The 20,269-nt window shown below is 41.9% G+C and overlaps 2 protein-coding genes across 5 annotated transcripts in view; one reads left to right on the top strand and one right to left on the bottom strand.

Annotated features, from left to right (window-relative positions):
- Positions 1-6,005, bottom strand: part of LOC115182470 (DEP domain-containing mTOR-interacting protein) — a 62,859-nt gene extending 56,854 nt beyond the window's left edge. For 2 of the 4 annotated variants that reach the window (XM_029744072.1, XM_029744071.1), the window contains exons 1-2: positions 5,016-5,445; positions 4,504-4,599 (exon numbers count right to left, since the gene is read on the bottom strand). In XM_029744072.1, coding sequence (XP_029599932.1) covers positions 4,504-4,599; positions 5,016-5,029 — 110 coding nt within the window. In that variant the 5' untranslated portion in view covers positions 5,030-5,445. Of the gene's footprint in view, positions 1-4,503; positions 4,600-5,015; positions 5,446-5,465 lie in introns of those variants that run through there. The other 2 variants (XM_029744070.1, XM_029744068.1) reach the window with 2 other exon arrangements.
- A 281-nt stretch (positions 6,006-6,286) lies between these two features.
- On the top strand, positions 6,287-18,977 carry LOC115182471 (sister chromatid cohesion protein DCC1). Its single transcript, XM_029744073.1, has 9 exons — positions 6,287-6,588; positions 7,373-7,544; positions 11,758-11,892; positions 12,423-12,513; positions 12,698-12,836; positions 17,578-17,630; positions 17,778-17,932; positions 18,424-18,572; positions 18,766-18,977. Exons 1-9 carry the CDS (start codon positions 6,416-6,418, stop codon positions 18,875-18,877), a joined length of 1,179 nt encoding a protein of 392 aa, XP_029599933.1. The 5' UTR covers positions 6,287-6,415; the 3' UTR covers positions 18,878-18,977.
- The last annotated feature ends 1,292 nt before the right edge of the window (positions 18,978-20,269 follow it).

The raw sequence follows: 20,269 nt of genomic DNA on the forward strand, positions 1-20,269 counted from the left end.
AGGATGGACGGAGGGAGGGAGGGATAAAGTAGACAGGCCTGAGGAGGATGGACGGAGGGAGGGAGGGATAAAGTAGACAGGCCTGAGGAGGATGGACGGAGGGAGGGAGGGATAAAGTAGACAGGTCTGAGGAGGACGGACGGAGGGAGGGAGGGATAAAGTAGACAGGTCTGAGGAGGATGGACAGAGGGAGGGATAAAGTAGACAGGTCTGAGGAGGACGGACGGAGGGAGGGATAAAGTAGACAGGCCTGAGGAGGACGGACGGAGGGAGGGATAAAGTAGACAGGCCTGAGGAGGACGGACGGAGGGAGGGATAAAGTAGACAGGCCTGAGGAGGACGGACGGAGGGAGGGATAAAGTAGACAGGCCTGAGGAGGATGGACGGAGGGAGGGATAAAGTAGACAGGCCTGAGGAGGATGGACGGAGGGAGGGATAAATTAGACAGGTCTGAGGAGGATGGACGGAGGGAGGGATAAATTAGACAGGTCTGAGGAGGATGGACGGAGGGAGGGATAAAGTAGACAGGTCTGAGGAGGATGGACAGAGGGAGGGATAAAGTAGACAGGTCTGAGGAGGATGGACGGAGGGAGGGATAAAGTAGACAGGTCTGAGGAGGATGGACGGAGGGAGGGATAAAGTAGACAGGTCTGAGGAGGATCGACGGAGGGAGGGATAAAGTAGACAGGTCTGAGGAGGGGAGGGATAAAGTAGACAGGTCTGAGGAGGGGAGGGATAAAGTAGACAGGTCTGAGAAGGATGGACGGATGGAGGGATAAAGTAGACAGGTCTGAGGAGGACGGACGGAGGGAGGGATAAAGTAGACAGGCCTGAGGAGGATGGACGGAGGGATAAAGTAGACAGGTCTGAGGAGAATGGATGAAGAGATTTAGAAGTCCTCATGTAGGTGGTGCACTTCCAATAAAATTTGACAGGTGTCCTCATTACAAATTAACTAACTGAAACATTAAAAAAATGAAGAGATTAACCATTTTTTTATCTGATACCTCAGTATGTATAAGGGGCTGTTATGTAGGTGGTGCATGTCATAAATGAGTCAGGGCTGAGTGATTTGGAGTGTCTGTCCAGGTCATTCAATGCACAGTTGAATAAATGTCCCAGGCCTCAGCAGACAGACAGGATAGAACAAGAACTCTTTACACACTCTGGGTTCCTTGTGTATTCTGGCTCCTCTTTCAGTACGAAGATGACGAAAGACAGCAGATGTGCAACTAAATCGAGCAGGAGAGGAGGGGTTGAGGCAGACAAGACAAAACTCATTGATTGGCCAACGAAAGTGAATCTAGATGTCGAAATGAATGATCCTTTAACCTTAACAAGGACACTGTCTCAAAGTGTACCTACAGTACACGTTCATAGCGGAGTAACGCAAATGTTATGTTGCCTCTTGGACTGGTCAGTGAGAGTGACCCATGAACAACACTACAACCACTAGATGGCAGATTAGTTAAAGAACAACTAGGAATAAAAGGCATGTTCCTCAAGACGTGTTCTGAATAGCCCTTGTGTTTATCAGGGTGATTCACTATAATGTTAAATGGAGAAAGCTAACAAAACAGCCATTGTTCATTACAGCTTCTCCTCTGACTCTTTTGGGTCTCTCTAGAATCTACTGCTGGCTAGAATCTCCTGGATTAGAGGTCTCTGTAGAATCTACTACTGTCTAGCGTCTCCTGGATTAGAGGTCTCTGTAGAATCTACTGCTGGCTAGCGTCTCCTGGATTAGAGGTCTCTCTAGAATCTACTACTGGCTAGCGTCTCCTGGATTAGAGGTCTCTCTAGAATCTACTACTGGCTAGCGTCTCCTGGATTAGAGGTCTCTGTAGAATCTACTACTGGCTAGCATCTCCTGGATTAGAGGTCTCTCTAGAATCTACTACTGTCTAGCGTCTCCTGGATTAGAGGTCTCTGTAGAATCTACTACTGGCTAGCATCTCCTGGATTAGAGGTCTCTGTAGAATCTACTACTGGCTAGCATCTCCTGGATTAGAGGTCTCTGTAGAATCTACTACTGGCTAGCATCTCCCGGATTAGAGGTCTCTCTAGAATCTACTACTGTCTAGCATCTCCTGGATTAGATTTGGCAGCTCAGTCCGAGCCTCGAGGCCCTATAGGGCTCTCGTCAAAGTAGTGCACTATGTAGCGAGTAACCTAAACCCACAGGGCAAACTGCCATGAATCCACACAGCTTGGTTTCCTCACTATAATTATAAAGCCAGGGGTCAAAAATACCATTCTAACCCTACAGAATTCAAGGAAGCAGGCTTATGTCCTGTTATGTTTATTTTATTTTACCTTTATTTAACCAGGCAAGTCAGTTAAGAACAAACTCTTATTTACAATGACGGCCTAGGAACAGTGGGTTAACTGCCTTGTTCAGGGGCAGAACGAACGATTTTTACCTTGTCAGCTCGGGGATTCGATCTAGCAACTTTTCTGACCACTAGGCTACCTGCCGATTAGCTACTAGCTAATCTTCAGCACAACAGCACGTCTTGTACTCTTGTTCAACTGGGCCAAAAGGGGGCAGGTGCACTATGTTCAGCTGTGACCAATTATTCCAGGCAGCTGTACTAGTGCTAGCCAGTAGCCAGCAACATCTGTGTCGGCATGTCTAAGACAGGACACCTTATTCCCATACACTAGAGAGGCAACAGGGGGCCATTTGGGAGGCAGACATAGCCTGTCCCCAGATGACCTCTAGTCAATGATATGATTTAGAGACACAAGTCTTCCTGTTCTTAGTCACATTAAGCATGACGTCATTACTTTGTTGGGAGAAAAACATGCCAACTAGACCAGACTAGTAGTGTGGCAGGTTAAAAGACATGCCAACTAGACCAGACTAGTAGTGTGGCAGGTTAAAAGACATGCCAACTAGACCAGACTAGTAGTGTGGCAGGTTAAAAGACATGCCAACTAGACCAGACTAGTGCTGTGGCAGGTTAAAAGACATGCCAACTAGACCAGACTAGTAGTGTGGCAGGTTAAAAGACATGCCAACTAGACCAGACTAGTAGTGTGTCAGGTTAAAAGACATGCCAACTAGACCAGACTAGTAGTGTGTCAGGTTAAAAGACATGCCAACTAGACCAGACTAGTACTGTGTCAGGTTAAAAGACATGCCAACTAGACCAGACTAGTAGTGTGTCAGGTTAAAAGACATGCCAACTAGACCAGACTAGTAGTGTGGCAGGTTAAAAGACATGCCAACTAGACCAGACTAGTACTGTGGCAGGTTAAAAGACATGCCAACTAGACCAAACTAGTACTGTGGCAGGTTAAAAGACATGCCAACTAGACCAGACTAGTAGTGTGGCAGGTTAAAAGACATGCCAACTAGACCAGACTAGTAGTGTGGCAGGTTAAAAGACTAGACCAGACTAGTAGTGTGGCAGGTTAAAAGACTAGACCAGACTAGTAGTGTGGCAGGTTAAAAGACATGCCAACTAGACCAGACTAGTAGTGTGGCAGGTTAAAAGACATGCCAACTAGACCAGACTAGTAGTGTGGCAGGTTAAAAGACATGCCAACTAGACCAGACTAGTACTGTGGCAGGTTAAAAGACATGCCAACTAGACCAGACTAGTACTGTGCCATGCTGTGGCAGGTTAAAAGTAGGGCCCGGGAGAATACTTGTTAGTATCGTGGCAAGGAAACATAAAGCGGATTTAACTTCTTTAGGAAAACATTACGTCGTCATTCAGAGACATGTATTTATTTTCAAAGTTACAGCACACAATATTTTACACACAGCAGGTTTTTAAAAGAACCAGAGTTTGGCCTGCTTCCTGTTTTCATTTTTGCCATAGAAAAAAAATGCGATAGTGATATTATCACAGCCCTAGTTAAGTGACAATTTTAGAGAGGGTCAAAGATTAACCATGATAGAAACACTGACATTGAGTTTATTGACTGACCTATGTGATTTGACCATGATGAAGTTAAAGATCTGTAAACACACAGAAACTCCCCCAACAGGTGATAAAACGTTTCAATGCCAACTATAATGAGTCATTTCACTGATGTTTACACTCATCGCTGTCCCTTACTGCCATCTCAATCTTGCTTTTTAAGGCACCACTAATATGGGCCAAGGGTGGGTGTGTGTGTGTGTGTGTGTGGGTGTGTGGGTGTGTGGGTGTGTGTGTGTGTGTGTGTGTGTGTGTGTGTGCTCTGTTGTTCCACAAATAACAAGTGTTACTTCTCTTCCACTAAAACAAGCAGCAGTGATCTTCGGATTAACACCACAATGAATAAATTAATTGCTTTCAGTTCACAATGCAAACAAACCTTTGACACTTAAAATGATCATATTGTGTGCACTTGGGCAGTACAACGCAATACACATTGGCATTGCAGAAAATGTATTGTATTTGTGCGTTGGTTTGAATGGGTACAATTCACGCCTTTGTTTGAAAAGCCGCAACACAGTTTGAACAGTATCACACAGAGCTCTCAGCTCGAGCCAGCCACTCCTACCTCAGCTGCTCTCCGGTGACCAGAACCTCGGCCATGCGCTCGAGCTCCGCAGCCTTCTTCTGCATTGTGTTCCCGATACCATCCATCTCTTTACAACTGTTCAAATAACGGAAATATTACTGCCACTGTAAATACTGTACACAAGCCAAAGGCATCATAGCCTGTGAAAACGAGCTACAGTACACCATATATAGCTGCCTATCCTAATGTCATTGACAAGCCGTCTGAATAGCTCCACTGTATTCTGTCCTAATGACTGTTGCTATACTGTATTAGTGTCATAACTGTGACGTAACCAGCCATTTGTATATCCCAAAATAATTGCAGAATATCAACAGCACAATCTATTGAAATAAACGGGATAGTGTAAATAACGTTGGCTCACAGTGCAGTCATATCCTCCATAATGACAGGTAAAACACCCTGCTGTGGGCCATCTGACACACATATGATGTAGTATTTCACCATTACTTGCACATTTAAATGCATAACATTTTTTTAAAAATATTTACCTTGCAAACACCATGGATAAAAAAAAGCTGATTTATTGTTCCTCGAGATCACGTTGTCCTAGATTTGCAAACCAGCAGCATAATCTGAGAAATGCATAAAAAAAAACAAGTTTCACACAGTGAAAAATGGACAGACGATCTCTATTGCGCAAGAGGGGACACTAGCTTGATGTTGAACTTCTTTTGTGTTCTGAACATTAAACTGGTCCGCAAACCATCTAAATGTATGCATATTATTTTCTAGTCGGTAAAGCTTCATTCAACGAACAGCGATTTCTTGTGAAATGTGCATAGTATTCTTCAGTAGTAATGAGCTCCACTCGCACCTCTGCCTGTTTACTACGCGATCCTACCATGAAAAACACGTTGACACCGTGCAGTATTGCTGACTATTTGTCAGTGATTACTGCTATTGGCTCCTTGATTTGTCGCTAAAATACGCTAGATTACGTTTTGCCGTTTCCGCGACGACGTCACATCACGAATTTGCCTTGATGCGGCACAACTGCGGACCCCACGTCGCGTTTTCGCCCTCTTCCGCCACACGTTGTGCTTCTCCGATTGTTGCCACGTTCAAGTGCTAGTCAGAACTAAGAAACTCGGAAATGTCGACTTGCTAATAGGTTGTAGTTATACACGAGTACAACCAGGGAATGTCCGAGTTCCCTCGTTCCAACTAGTACGTTAACGCAGCATGTGAGTGCGTCGTTGCTGTGACTTCTGTTGCACAGACAGCTTCTCCCGCTGTTGTTTGCGGAAGAATTGAGTGGGAAAAGTCACAAAATGCTATCAAAAATCATAGAAACCCTCTGTGTCAAAACCCCAAAGGCAGCCTGAAAAAGAAAAACAGAATTTGTCGCTAGAATCTTTAACCAATAAAAGTCGCTGGAGGGGTCTGAAAACTCGCTTAATATAGCGACAAAGTTGCTAAATTGGCAACGCTCAAGACAAGTGGGCACTGTGGAAGTAGACCAACAAGGCGCGATATATGCAAATATTACAGAATCGGATAAGTGGACTAGTCTCAAGCCAACAAACTGCTCTTCAATCGGTGTGCTGGGCGAGCTAAATCAAGCGCATCCCCTTTGGCGCTATGGTTAGGTTCAATGACCGTAGATGAAGGTTGGGTTCCATCTGATCATTTCCAGTGATATCACTGTGCACCCATGTGGAGTGAACTCAGCGTGCTGCGGGGACATACAGCCACTGTACTGGAGGAGGGACAACGTGAAGTCATCGACACTTTCATTGGCCTATGCCGCTGTCGATCAAATATGCCTTCGTACTTCCGGTATATATTTCGGGAAAGTTAATCTAGCGAGGATCACGTTTGATTGGAGTACACTACAAAATAGATTATTTCTCATCAAATTTATAGTTAGCGCATATATTAGGGCCAAATGTCGAGAACACTAGAAGAGGTGCAGGCTACCATACAAATCGCCAAACTAAAAGAGAATGATTTGCAGAACACAATTCACTGTTTAACTTTTGGAGAAAGCGTCTCGTCCGGAGACTACTTCCTGATGGAACTGGATGACACGCTCTGTAAACACATAGAAGCAGGAAAGAGGTAAAGTATCTGCATAGTTACAATGTAGCTAATTCAATATAAATACACAGTTAGGAGATTAAACACAATTACGTTAATAGACAAGTGCGGCGTGTTGTCTCCTAAACATTCACAGGTGACTGGTTGGTTTACGCGTGATTTTGTTCTGGGTTCAGAGATTACGCGTATGTAGTGTGCGTTGTCAACCCACCTGAAGTGTTACCGGATGTCTGCAGGTATTTGCTCCAACACACCTGATCCTATGATTGATCTTCCCCATCAGGACCTTGATAAGCTGAATCAGGTGTGTTGGACTGAAACAGGGATGGGTCAAAAGGTTTAAGGATTCTACCATCACTCCTTAGTCCAAGGACCTTACATGTTCTGTTTAAAGGGCAAATTGGCTCCGGAAGCCAAAAACGGCCAAATACTCAAACTAAACGTGAATAGATTCACAATTGCAGTACAGTTATAAAAACAAATCCCTCTACTTTTCATATCACATAAAAAAAAAACCTACCGCAAGAGATGCGGGTTAATGTTTAGACTGAGCGTCGTGTCTCTAATTTAAACTCCTCCTCCTTCAGAATAGCCCTTCATCCAATGACTCTGATGTGTGATGTAATGGAACTGAGCGTGATGGTCAAGGGCTACAGCCCTACTACCTCTATAGGAGGAGGGCTGTTCAGCCCTGGTGAAAACAACTCATCCAGCTGCTGCCACTTTCTCTACACGTTAAACAAATAGTCTGTTTAACGTATGATCTCAACATTCTCTCTCCTTTATCCTTGTTCTCTACCTGCAGCCTGGTTATCAGAGGAGACCAGGATGAGAGAGCTGTCCTGTGCAGTGAAGACGAGACTTATGACCTGAAGATAGCCGACACCTCAAACCTCCTGCTGTTAGTGCCTGGCTGCCTGACTCCAGATCAGCTGACTGCTGACAACCAGGCCAGCTCTCAGCTGGTCCATGCACAGGTAGGAGTCTATCAACTATCTGAACACAATGAATGTTTCTTGTGTGACAGCCATTTTGTAAATCACTGATCTGGAATTGAATGTCTGTACAGTAGACATTACGTTAACGTGCTTACACACGCACACTAAATAGCTATAGACATTAGAGGCCGACTGATTATGATTTTTCAACGCCGATGGCGATACCGATTATTGGGAGGACCCAAAAAACCTGATCCCGATTAATCAGCCGATCTTATTTATTTGTAATAATGACAATTACAACAATACTGAATGAACACTTATTTTAACTTAATATAATACATCAATAAAATCAATTCAGCCTCAATAAATAATGAAACATGTTCAATTTGGTTTAAATAATGCAAAAACAAAGTGTTGGAGAAGAAAGTAAAAGTGCAATATGTGCCATGTAAAAAAGCTAACGTTTAAGTTCCTTGCTCAGAACATGAGAACATATGAAAGCTGGTGGTTCCTTTTAACATGAGTCTTCACTATTCCCAGGTAAGAAGTTTTAGGTTGTAGTTATTATAGGAATTATAGGACTATTTCTCTCTATACGATTTGTATTTCATATACCTTTGACTATTGGATGTTCTTATAGGCACTTTAGTATTGCCAGTGTAACAGTATAGCTTCAGTCCCTCTCCTCGCTCCTACCTGGGCTTGAACCAGGAACACATCGACAACAGCCACCCTCGAAGCAGCGTTACCCATGTAGAGCAAGGGGAACAACCACTCCCAAGTCTCAGAGCGAGTGACGTTTGAAACGCTATTAGCGCGCACCCCGCTAACTAGCTAGCCATTTCACATCGGTTACACCAGCCTAATCTCGGGAGTTGACAGGCTTAAAGTCATAAACAGCGCAATGCTTGAAGCATTGCGAAGAGCTGCTGGCAAAACGCACGAAAGTGCTATTTTGAATGAATGCTTACGAGCCTGCTGCTGCCCACCATCGCTCAGTCAGACTGCTCTATCAAATCATTGACTTAATTATAACATAATAACACACAGAAATATGAGCCTTGGGTCATCAATATGGTCGAATCCGGAAACGATCATCTCGAAAACAAAATGTTATTCCTGTTACATTGCACAATCTTCAATGTTATATCATAATTATGTAAAATTCTGGCAAATTAGTTCGCAACAATCCAGGCGACCCAAACTGTTGCATATACACTGACTCTGCGTGCAATGAACGCAAAATGACACAATTTCACCTGGTTAATATTGCCTGCTAACCTGGATTTCTTTTAGCTAAATATGCAGGTTTAAAAATATATAATTGTGTATTGATTTTAAGAAAGGCATTGATGTTTATGGTTGGAGCAACGTGTACCTAATTATATGCAACGCAGGACAGGCTAGATAAACTAGTAATATCATCAACCATCAACTAGTGATTATGATTGATTGTTTTTTATAAGATAAGTTTAATGCTAGCTAGCAACTTACCTTAGCTTCTTACTGCATTCGCGTAACAGGCAGGCTCCTCGTGGAGTGCAATGTAAAGCAGGTGGTTAGAGCGTTGGACTAGTTAACCATAAGGTTGAAAGATTGAATCCCTGAGCTGACAAGGTAAAAATCTGTTGTTCTGCCCCTGAACAAGGCAGTTAACCCACTGTTCCTAGGCCATCATTGAAAATAAGAATGTGTTCTTAACTGACTTGCCTAGTTAAATAAAGGTCTAAAAAAAAAAAATTGGCGTCCAAAAATACAGATTTCCGATTGTTATGGAAACTTGAAATCGGCCCTAATTAATCGTCCATTCCGATTAATCGGTCGACCTCTAATAGACATTACACAGTGAGTTCACTATGATGTATTCAATATTTTTCTAATGCACTGTGTTCACCTACATTAGTGGTTCCCAAACTTTTTATAGTCTAGTACCCCTTCAAACGTTCAACCTCCAACTACGTACCCCCTTTAAGCACCAGGGTCAGAGCACTCTCAAATGTTGTTGTGCCATCATTGTAAGCCTGCCACACACACACACACACACACACTATACAATACATTCATTCATTAAACATAAGAATGAGTGTGAGTTTGTCACAACCCGGCTCGTGGGAAGTGACAAAGAGCTCTTATAGGACCAGGGCAGAAATAATAATATAATAATAATCAATAATTTTGCTCTTTATTTAGCCATCTTACATATAAAACCTTATTTGTTCATTGAAAATTGTGAATAACTCACCACAGGTTAATCAGAAGGGTGTGCTTGAAAGGATGCACATAACTCTGCAGTGTTGGGTTGTATTGGAGAGAGTCTCAGTCTTAAATCATTTTCCACACACAGTCTGTGCTGTATTTAGTTTTCATGCTAGTGAGGGCCAAGAATCCACTCTCACATAGGTACGTGGTTGCAAAGGGCATCAATGTCTTAACAGCTCGATATGCCAAGGCAGGTTACTCCGAGTGCAGCCCTATCCAGAAATCTGGCAGTGGCTTCTGATTAAATACAATTTATTCACAGAACCGCTTGTTGCATTTTCTATGAGGTTCTCTTGTTCAGATATCGGTAAGTGGACTGGAGGCAGGGCATGAAAGGGATAATGAATCCAGTTGTTTGTGTCGTCTGTTTTGGGAAAGTACCTGCGTAATTGCGCACCCAGCTCGCACATTTGACATTGTCCGTAAACTTGAGTTAATTTGCACACAAAAAATCATACAATGATGGAAAGACCTGTGTGTTGTCCTTGTTCCAACTTCTTAATCAGAGCCTCAATTTTGTCCCGCACATTGAATATAGTTGTGGAGAGTCCCTGTAATCCTACATTCAGATCATTCAGACGAGAAAAAGCATCACCCAGATAGGCCAGTCGTGTGAGAAACTCCTCATCATGCAAGCGGTCAGACAAGTGAACATTTTGGTCAGTAAAGAACTTTAAGCTCGTCTCTCAAATCAAAAAACCGTGTCAATATTTTGCCCCTTGATAACCAGTGCACTTCTGTATGTTGTAAAAGTGTTACATGGTCGCTGCCCACATCATTGCATAATGCAGAAAATACACAAGAGTTCAGGGGCCTTGCTTCAACAAAGTTAACCATTTTCACTGTAGTGTCCAAAACGTCTTTCAAGCCGTCGGGCATTCCCTTGGCAGCAAGAGCCTCTCAGTGGATGCTGCAGTGTACCCAAGTGGATGCTGCAGTGTACCCACTCCACTATGTCTCCCTGTCATGGCTTTTGCACCATCAGTACAGATACCAACACATCTTGACCACCAAAGTCCATTTGATGTCACAAAGCTGTCCAGTACTTAAAAAATATCCTCTCCTGTTGTCCTGGTTTCCAGTGGTTTGCAGAAGAGGATGTCTTCCTTAATTGACCCCCCATAAACGTAACGGACATGTACCAGGAGCTGTGCCAGGCCCGCCACATCTGTTGACTCATCCAGCTGTAACACATATAATTCACTGCCTTGTATGAGAAGCAGTAATTGATTCAAAACATCTCCTGCCATGCTACTGATGCGTCGTGAAACAGTGTTGTTTGATGAAATCATTGTCTGTATAGTTTTTTTGGGCCTTTTCCCCCAGCATTGTCCCAGCCATATCCGCGGCAGCAGGAATAATTAAGTCCTCCACTATAGCATGGGGCTTGCCTGTCCTATCCACTTGGTAGCTCACCATATAAGACTCTTCTAGCCCCTTCTTATTAATGGTATCTCTTGCTTTTATACATGTCTTACTACTCGAAAATTGTCTTTATTCTCACTCAAAAAACTCCCGTGGCTTATTTTTCAAATTTTCATGTTTCTAAATGTCTGCGCAAGAGTGACGGTTTCGTGTGAGAGAGTACCGGTTAATGTGATTGGATGTTAATTATTTGACAAGGCTACCTGTGTTTGACATTGTGTTGTTATTTTGCTGAACACTAGATAGTCATATTTTAGGCAGTGAAACCAGGATACTCAGGCGAGGAAAAAAACCTCACCCAAATGTATAGCCCCGTTTAGAAAATATAAATGTACTGTTTGAAAATGTGAAGGATTTTTATTTTATTTTGGCGTACCCCCCGACGGCATTGCGCGTTACCCCAGTTTGGGAATACCTGACCTACATCATTCAATGTTCTCAATACTGTACGACTTTCCCCAAATGTTACACACCAATAATGCTCTCCAGTACCTACAGAATGTTGTAGTGTGAAGTAATATGCTGAAATGTATACAGGACTAAGAAATGACCCTTTTCCTAACAGATTTGGGGCTTTTCTAACAGTTACTGGGAGTTGAGGAAACGCCATCCCAAACTAAAGAAGCTGAAGAAACTTCTGATGGAGAATCCGTACGAGGGCCCAGTTATCAGTGGGCAGGAGGACGTCACGGAGGAGAAGGTACTTACTAACTGTACTATACTATATGCCATATTAGCAGACGCTTTTATCCAGAGAGACTTACAGTTAGTCCATTCATTTTAAGGTAAGACTGTCACATTCATAGTAAGTACAACTTTTTTCCTCAGTAAAGCAACTATCAGTAAAGTTGGTCCCACTAAGAGAAGACATGTGACAGGCTTGAACACACTAGAACATCACCTCTATTGACTAAATAAACCTATGGATGTCAACATTCTCTGTTTTTAAAACCTTTCCTTTTGGCAGTACACTATGGGAGACCTGCTTGATAAAGCCTTTCCTTTTGGCAGTACACTATGGGAGACCTGCTTGATAAAGCCTTTCCTTTTGGCAGTACACTATGGGAGACCTGCTTGATAAAGCCTTTCCTTTTGGCAGTACACTATGGGAGACCTGCTTGATAAAACCTTTCCTTTTGGCAGTACACTATGGGAGACCTGCTTGATAAAACCTTTCCTTTTGGCAGTGCACTATGGGAGACCTGCTTGATAAAACGTTTCTTTTGGCAGTACACTATGGGAGACCTGCTTGAAAGAATCCAAGCAAGTGAGGAGGAACTGGAGGCCCAACTACAGACTATTCATGCCTGTGAGGTCAACGGTAAGAATGATTCTCAAATCTTCCAAATGTTTATTTTCTCACACTTTCCATTTAGATATGTGATCTACTGTATGTGGTTTGTGTCTATTTAGGAAATAACATGCTGGCCTTGGTGTATCCACATGTATGAGGATGTGTTTTTGTCCTGTGCTCTTTTCACATGTTCCCCTCTTGTGTATTCCAGGCTACTGGAGGCTGTTGGATTTTGACTATGAGATGAAGCTACTGGGTCACATCACTCAGCTGGTGGACTCTGAGTCCTGGTCCTTCAGTAAAGTCCCTCTTAGTGTCAGTCTGGAGGAGTTAGGACGTCTGGAGCCGCAGTAGGTGCAGTTAGTCAACGTTATGGCTGTCCCATAGGGCGGCGCACAATTGGCCCAGTGTCGTCCGGGTTTGGCCGGTGTAGGCCGTCATTTTAAATAAGAATTTATTGTTAACTGACTTGCCTAGTTAAATAAAATGGTAGAGTGGAGAGTAGTTTGTTGTAATACTTAGCAGGTAGGTAGTCATCATGTTGTAATACTTAGCAGGTAGGTAGTCATCATGTTGTAATACTTAGCAGGTAGGTAGTCATCATGTTGTAATACTTAGCAGGTAGGTAGTCATCATGTTGTAATACTTAGCAGGTAGGTAGGTAGTCATCATGTTGTAATACTTAGCAGGTAGGTAGGTAGTCATCATGTTGTAATACTTAGCAGGTAGGTAGGTAGTCATCATGTTGTAATACTTAGCAGGTAGGTAGGTAGTCATCATGTTGTAATACTTAGCAGGTAGGTAGGTAGGTAGTCATGTTGTAATACTTAGCAGGTAGGTAGGTAGCCATCATGTTGTAATACTTAGCAGATAGGTAGGTAGTCATGTTGTAATACTTAGCAGGTAGGTAGGTAGCCATCATGTTGTAATACTTAGCAGGTAGGTAGGTAGGTAGGTAGGTAGTCATGTTGTAATACTTAGCAGGTAGGTAGGTAGGTAGCCATCATGTTGTAATTCTTAGCAGGTAGGTAGGTAGGTAGTCATCACGTTGTAATACTTGGTAGGTAGGTAGGTAGGTAGGTAGGTAGTCATCACGTTATAATACTTAGCAGGTAGGTAGTCATGTTGTAAAACTTAGCAGGTAGGTAGGTAGTCATCATGTTGTAATACTTAGCAGGTAGGTAGTCATCATGTTGTAATACTTAGCAGGTAGGTAGGTAGGTGGTCATCATGTTGTAATACTTAGCAGGTAGGTAGGTAGCCATCATGTTGTAATACTTAGCAGGTAGGTAGGTAGTCATCATGTTGTAATACTTAGCAGGTAGGTAGGTAGGTAGTCATCATGTTGTAATACTTAGCAGGTAGGTAGGTAGGTAGCCTTCATGTTGTAATACTTAGCAGGTAGGTAGGTAGTCATGTTGTAATACTTAGCAGGTAGGTAGGTAGTCATCATGTTGTAATACTTAGCAGGTAGGTAGGTAGTCATCATGTTGTAATACTTAGCAGGTAGGTAGGTAGGTGGTCATCATGTTGTAATACTTAGCAGGTAGGTAGGTAGGTAGGTAGGTAGTCATCATGTTGTAATACTTAGCAGGTAGGTAGGTGGTCATCATGTTGTAATACTTAGCAGGTAGGTAGGTAGTCATCATGTTGTAATACTTAGCAGGTAGGTTGGTAGTCATGTTGTAATACTTAGCAGGTAGGTAGGTAGTCATCATGTTGTAATACTTAGCAGGTAGGTAGGTAGGTAGGTAGTCATCATGTTGTAATACTTAGCAGGTAGGTAGGTGGTCATCATGTTGTAATACTTAGCAGGTAGGTAGGTAGTCATCATGTTGTAATACTTAGCAGGTAGGTAGGTGGTCATCATGTTGTAATACTTAGCAGGTAGGTAGGTAGTCATCATGTTGTAATACTTAGCAGGTAGGTAGGTAGTCATCATGTTGTAATACTTAGCAGGTAGGTTGGTAGTCATGTTGTAATACTTAGCAGGTAGGTAGGTAGTCATCATGTTGTAATACTTAGCAAGTAGGTAGGTAGTCATGTTGTAATACTTAGCAGGTAGGTAGGTAGCCATCATGTTGTAATACTTAGCAGGTAGGTAGGTAGGTAGCCTTCATGTTGTAATACTTAGCAGGTAGGTAGGTAGTCATGTTGTAATACTTAGCAGGTAGGTAGGTAGTCATCATGTTGTAATACTTAGCAGGTAGGTAGGTAGGTGGTCATCATGTTGTAATACTTAGCAGGTAGGTAGGTAGGTAGGTAGGTAGTCATCATGTTGTAATACTTAGCAGGTAGGTAGGTGGTCATCATGTTGTAATACTTAGCAGGTAGGTAGGTAGTCATCATGTTGTAATAGTTAGCAGGTAGGTTGGTAGTCATGTTGTAATACTTAGCAGGTAGGTAGGTAGTCATCATGTTGTAATACTTAGCAGGTAGGTAGGTAGGTAGGTAGTCATCATGTTGTAATACTTAGCAGGTAGGTAGGTGGTCATCATGTTGTAATACTTAGCAGGTAGGTAGGTAGTCATCATGTTGTAATACTTAGCAGGTAGGTTGGTAGTCATGTTGTAATACTTAGCAGGTAGGTAGGTAGTCATCATGTTGTAATACTTAGCAAGTAGGTAGGTAGTCATGTTGTAATACTTAGCAGGTAGGTAGCCATCATGTTGTAATACTTAGCAGGTAGGTAGGTAGTCATCATGTTGTAATACTTAGCAGGTAGGTAGGTAGTCATCATGTTGTAATACTTAGCAGGTAGGTAGGTAGGTGGTCATCATGTTGTAATACTTAGCAGGTAGGTAGGTAGCCATCATGTTGTAATACTTAGCAGGTAGGTAGGTAGTCATGTTGTAATACTTAGCAGGTAGGTAGTCATCATGTTGTAATACTTAGCAGGTAGGTAGGTAGGTAGCCTTCATGTTGTAATACTTAGCAGGTAGGTAGGTAGTCATGTTGTAATACTTAGCAGGTAGGTAGGTAGTCATCATGTTGTAATACTTAGCAGGTAGGTAGGTAGTCATCATGTTGTAATACTTAGCAGGTAGGTAGGTAGGTGGTCATCATGTTGTAATACTTAGCAGGTAGGTAGGTAGGTAGGTAGGTAGGTAGGTAGGTAGTCATCATGTTGTAATACTTAGCAGGTAGGTAGGTGGTCATCATGTTGTAATACTTAGCAGGTAGGTAGGTAGTCATCATGTTGTAATACTTAGCAGGTAGGTAGGTAGTCATCATGTTGTAATACTTAGCAGGTAGGTTGGTAGTCATGTTGTAATACTTAGCAGGTAGGTAGGTAGTCATCATGTTGTAATACTTAGCAAGTAGGTAGGTAGTCATGTTGTAATACTTAGCAGGTAGGTAGGTAGCCATCATGTTGTAATACTTAGCAGGTAGGTAGGTAGTCATAATGTTGTAATACTTAGCAGGTAGGTAGGTAGGTAGCCATCATGTTGTAATACTTAGCAGGTAGGTAGGTGGGTAGTCATCATGTTGTAATACTTAGCAGGTAGGTAGGTAGTCATCATGTTGTAATACTTAGCAGGTAGGTATGTGGGTAGTCATCATGTTGTAATACTTAGCAGGTAGGTAGGTAGTCATCATGTTGTAATACTTAGCAGGCAGGTAGGTAGGTAGGTAGGTATTTAGGTAGTCATCATGTTGTAATACTTAGCAGGTAGGTAGGTAGTCATCATGTTGTAATACTTAGCAAGTAGGTAGGTAGGTAGTCATGTTGTAATACTTACAGGTAGGTAGGTAGTCATCATGTTGTAATACTTAGCAGGTAGGTAGGTAGTCATCATGTTGTAATACTTAGCAGGTAGGTAGGTAGGTGGTCATCATGTTGTAATACTTAGCAGGTAGGTAGGTAGCCATCATGTTGTAATACTTAGCAGGTAGGTAGGTAGTCATGTTGTAATACTTAGCAGGTAGGTAGGTAGTCATCATGTTGTAATACTTAGCAGGTAGGTAGGTAGTCATCATGTTGTAATACTTAGCAGGTAGGTAGGTAGGTAGTCATCATGTTGTAATACTTAGCAGGTAGGTAGTCATCATGTTGTAATACTTAGCAGGTAGGTAGGTAGTCATCATGTTGTAATACTTAGCAGGTAGGTAGGTAGTCATCATGTTGTAATACTTAGCAGGTAGGTAGGTAGTCATCATGTTGTAATACTTAGCAGGTAGGTAGGTAGGTAGGTAGTCATCATGTTGTAATACTTAGCAGGTAGGTAGGTAGGTAGGTAGTCATCATGTTGTAATACTTAGCAGGTAGGTAGGTAGGTAGTCATCATGTTGTAATACTTAGCAGGTAGGTAGGTAGGTAGTCATCATGTTGTAATACTTAGCAGGTAGGTAGGTAGGTAGGTAGGTAGTCATCATGTTGTAATACTTAGCAGGTAGGTAGGTAGTCATCATGTTGTAATACTTAGCAGGTAGGTAGGTAGGTAGGTAGTCATCATGTTGTAATACTTAGCAGGTAGGTAGGTAGGTAGGTAGTCATCATGTTGTAATACTTAGCAGGTAGGTAGGTAGGTAGTCATCATGTTGTAATACTTAGCAGGTAGGTAGGTAGGTAGTCATCATGTTGTAATACTTAGCAGGTAGGTAGGTAGGTAGGTAGCCATCATGTTGTAATACTTAGCAGGTAGGTAGGTAGTCATCATGTTGTAATACTTAGCAAGTAGGTAGGTAGGTAGGTAGGTAGCCATCATGTTGTAATACTTAGCAGGTAGGTAGGTAGCCATCATGTAATACTTAGCAGGTAGGTAGGTAGTCATCATGTTGTAATACTTAGCAGGTAGGTAGGTAGGTAGGTAGCCATCATGTTGTAATACTTAGCAGGTAGGTAGGTAGTCATCATGTTGTAATACTTAGCAGGTAGGTAGGTAGGTAGCCATCATGTTGTAAGCTCGTTCAAAGGCCACATTTGACTAAAGGCTCAGGACAACAAATATCTTTAAATGTGCATTGAACCAAAGTGTGCAGAAGCTCTGTTCTGTTGCATGTAATCATCATGACAACATTGAAGTGTGCATGTGTGTGGGGTAGGGAATTCATGTCTTTCTTTAATACTCATCCCCTTCTCCTGCCCAGGGAGATGATAGAGCATAGCTTGAACTGTTATGGAAGGCGCTACACGGACAACGGTAAGTAAGAAAGTACTGTCTATTGTACGTTTTTAATGCTTTGGTGTGCTGTAGAGTGACACACAGCCAACTACCTCATGCAATATTTTGGCTCTTCACAGCTATTTAATTGATATTAAACTGAATAGAAAATGTCCTATTTTTCAGATGAGGTGTTCTTTGCGCTGAACGAGGACATGGTGTGCAGAGCCACAGCCCAGATGCTGCTGCAGAACGCAGTGAAGTTCAACCTGGCAGAGTTCCAGGAGGTGTGGCAGCAAAGTGTCCCAGAGGGCATGGGCACTAGACTGGACCAGCTGAAGGTGAGGAGGGGGCCAGACAGGCAGTGCACAGATGGATGGGCCAGTTTTCCAGATTAAACCTGGTCCAGAAAATGTAGGGAAAATGGCGCCGCATAGCTCCCAGAAAACAGTTGCTTTCAAATTAGGGATTTCGTGGCTAATTTGAGGTTAGGATGTTTTTCTGCGCGCAGATTATGCATGTATGAACTACACATTGACACATCCAGTCCAACTCGGGAGGTTGAAAAATACTGACTAGTCAAAGTTCCAGAGCATGACTTTACCGACACTTTTTAAAAAAAATTTTTTTTTACATATGGACAAGACAATTCTCAGATTCTACAGCAAAATATCTCATCGTGGATGTTTACGTTTTAGGCATTACAGCAGGCTTTATTTTAGCTTTAGAAATATGATAATTACACATTTTAAAGACGTGATGGTTGTTGGCAGACATGATTACAAGATTATCCAGATGTAATATGACCAGATGGTTATGGGTTTCTATACAGAGTCTAGCCCTTGTGGACCGCAGCTCCAAACCAGAGACCATATCTCTGCTGAGAGTGGAAGATCTTCCCGAGGACACACTGGAGAGATTCACCCATCTCTTCACCATGAGAGAGAAGTGGACTGAGGAGGACATCACCCCTTACATACAGTGAGTAAAACTGAGCATCAGAATGACCGTTGTCTCTGTACTGTACAATAATGACTATTAGAGATTTAGACTTGTGTGCCAGATGTTTGTGGTGTGATACACAGCTAGGTAGTGTTGGTCCAACTTTCTTGCTCTATCTGGAAAGCTCTCTGTGTTAAATTATTGAGGATCAATCGTTGTTATTTTCATGCAGGGACTTGTGTGGAGAAAAGCAAACAACTGGAGCTCTTCTAACCAAATACGCTCGTTTGTCCACGCAAAACGGAATAAAAGTCTTCAATTCAAGAAGGCCAGTGGTAACATGAAGACGTTTGGATATCTTAATTGACGAGCAAAGTTGTTTGGAATCAGTGTATTGTTGTATTTGTTGAAGTGTTGTAATAAAAATCTAATTTGTTTTTGTAATTATTACCTACTTTGTGTTTTTCCTCCCACCTGTATATCTTCTACTTTATTCATAATACCACAGTCACAATTTGATAATTTAGTGACCTCCAGTGGCAAGAGGCAGAAGGGCAGTGACAAGAAGGCTTTCAAAGAAAATTTGTTTTAATTTCTAAAAGAACACAAAAAATGATCCAACCCAATATTTTACTGTTGGAAACAAGGTTAGGATGAAATATAAACAAAAAGCATCATAAATTATTTTCTCCTAAATATTTTTTCAATAATTGTGCTGGAGGGGCCCGCGGTCGAAGGTTGGTTAAATAAAATGGCCAAACATTGTTAAAACGGGTTGTCACAACCCCAGCCACAAAGTCCTAATTATGACTTAACGCAGCCCATTTCTAGGTATTTTCTTAAAATCTGATCTTAAATTAACATTAACCACACTGATAATCTTAGGCTTAACATTAAAAAAACAATTTTGGTCTAAATATAAAGGACCTATTTATTTTTCCCCCGTTTAATTTTTACGATCTAGACAATTTTGACTTTGTGGTAACTAGTGACAACTGAAGGTGGAGTCACCATTGAGCCATAAAAGAACTGGAGACAGCATCCAAGATGGCCGTTTACTGGGACTAGTCTGCCTGCTCACTAGCTCTTATTATTATTGTAGGGCTCTTTATTAATCTAAGCCAGTTTTTCAAATGTGCAACAACATTGTTTCGTTCTCACAATTTCATTGGCTAAATTTATACGGAACAAAAGTAGAAATGCAACAATTTCACATTTTTACTGAGTTACAGTTCATAGGAAATCAGTCAATAGAAATACATTATGCCCTAATCTATGGATTTCACGTGACTGGGCAATCAGAATGAGTTATTCCCCACAAAAGGGCTTTATTACAGACAGAAATACTCATCAGCAGTATGGAACATTTCTGGGATCTTTTATTTCAGCTCATGAAACATGGGACCAACACTTTACATGTTGCGTTTATATTTTTGTTCAGTATTCAGACCCCTTGACTTTTTTCACATTTTGTTCCACCTTATTTTTAAAATGGATTAAATAAATAAAAAAAATCCTCAGCTATCTGCACACAATACCCCATAATGACAAAGTTCATTTTTGTTGTTGAAATGTTATCAAATGTATTAAAAATAACTGAAATACCTTTAAGTATTCAGACCTTTTGCTATGAGACTTGAAATTGAGCTCAGGTGCATCCTGTTTCCATTGTTCCTCGATGTTTTTACAACTTGATTGGAGTCCACCTGTGGTAAGTTCAATTGATTGGACATGAT

Source organism: Salmo trutta, unplaced genomic scaffold (assembly GCF_901001165.1).
Source record: "Salmo trutta unplaced genomic scaffold, fSalTru1.1, whole genome shotgun sequence".
Lineage (NCBI taxonomy): Eukaryota > Metazoa > Chordata > Actinopteri > Salmoniformes > Salmonidae > Salmo > Salmo trutta.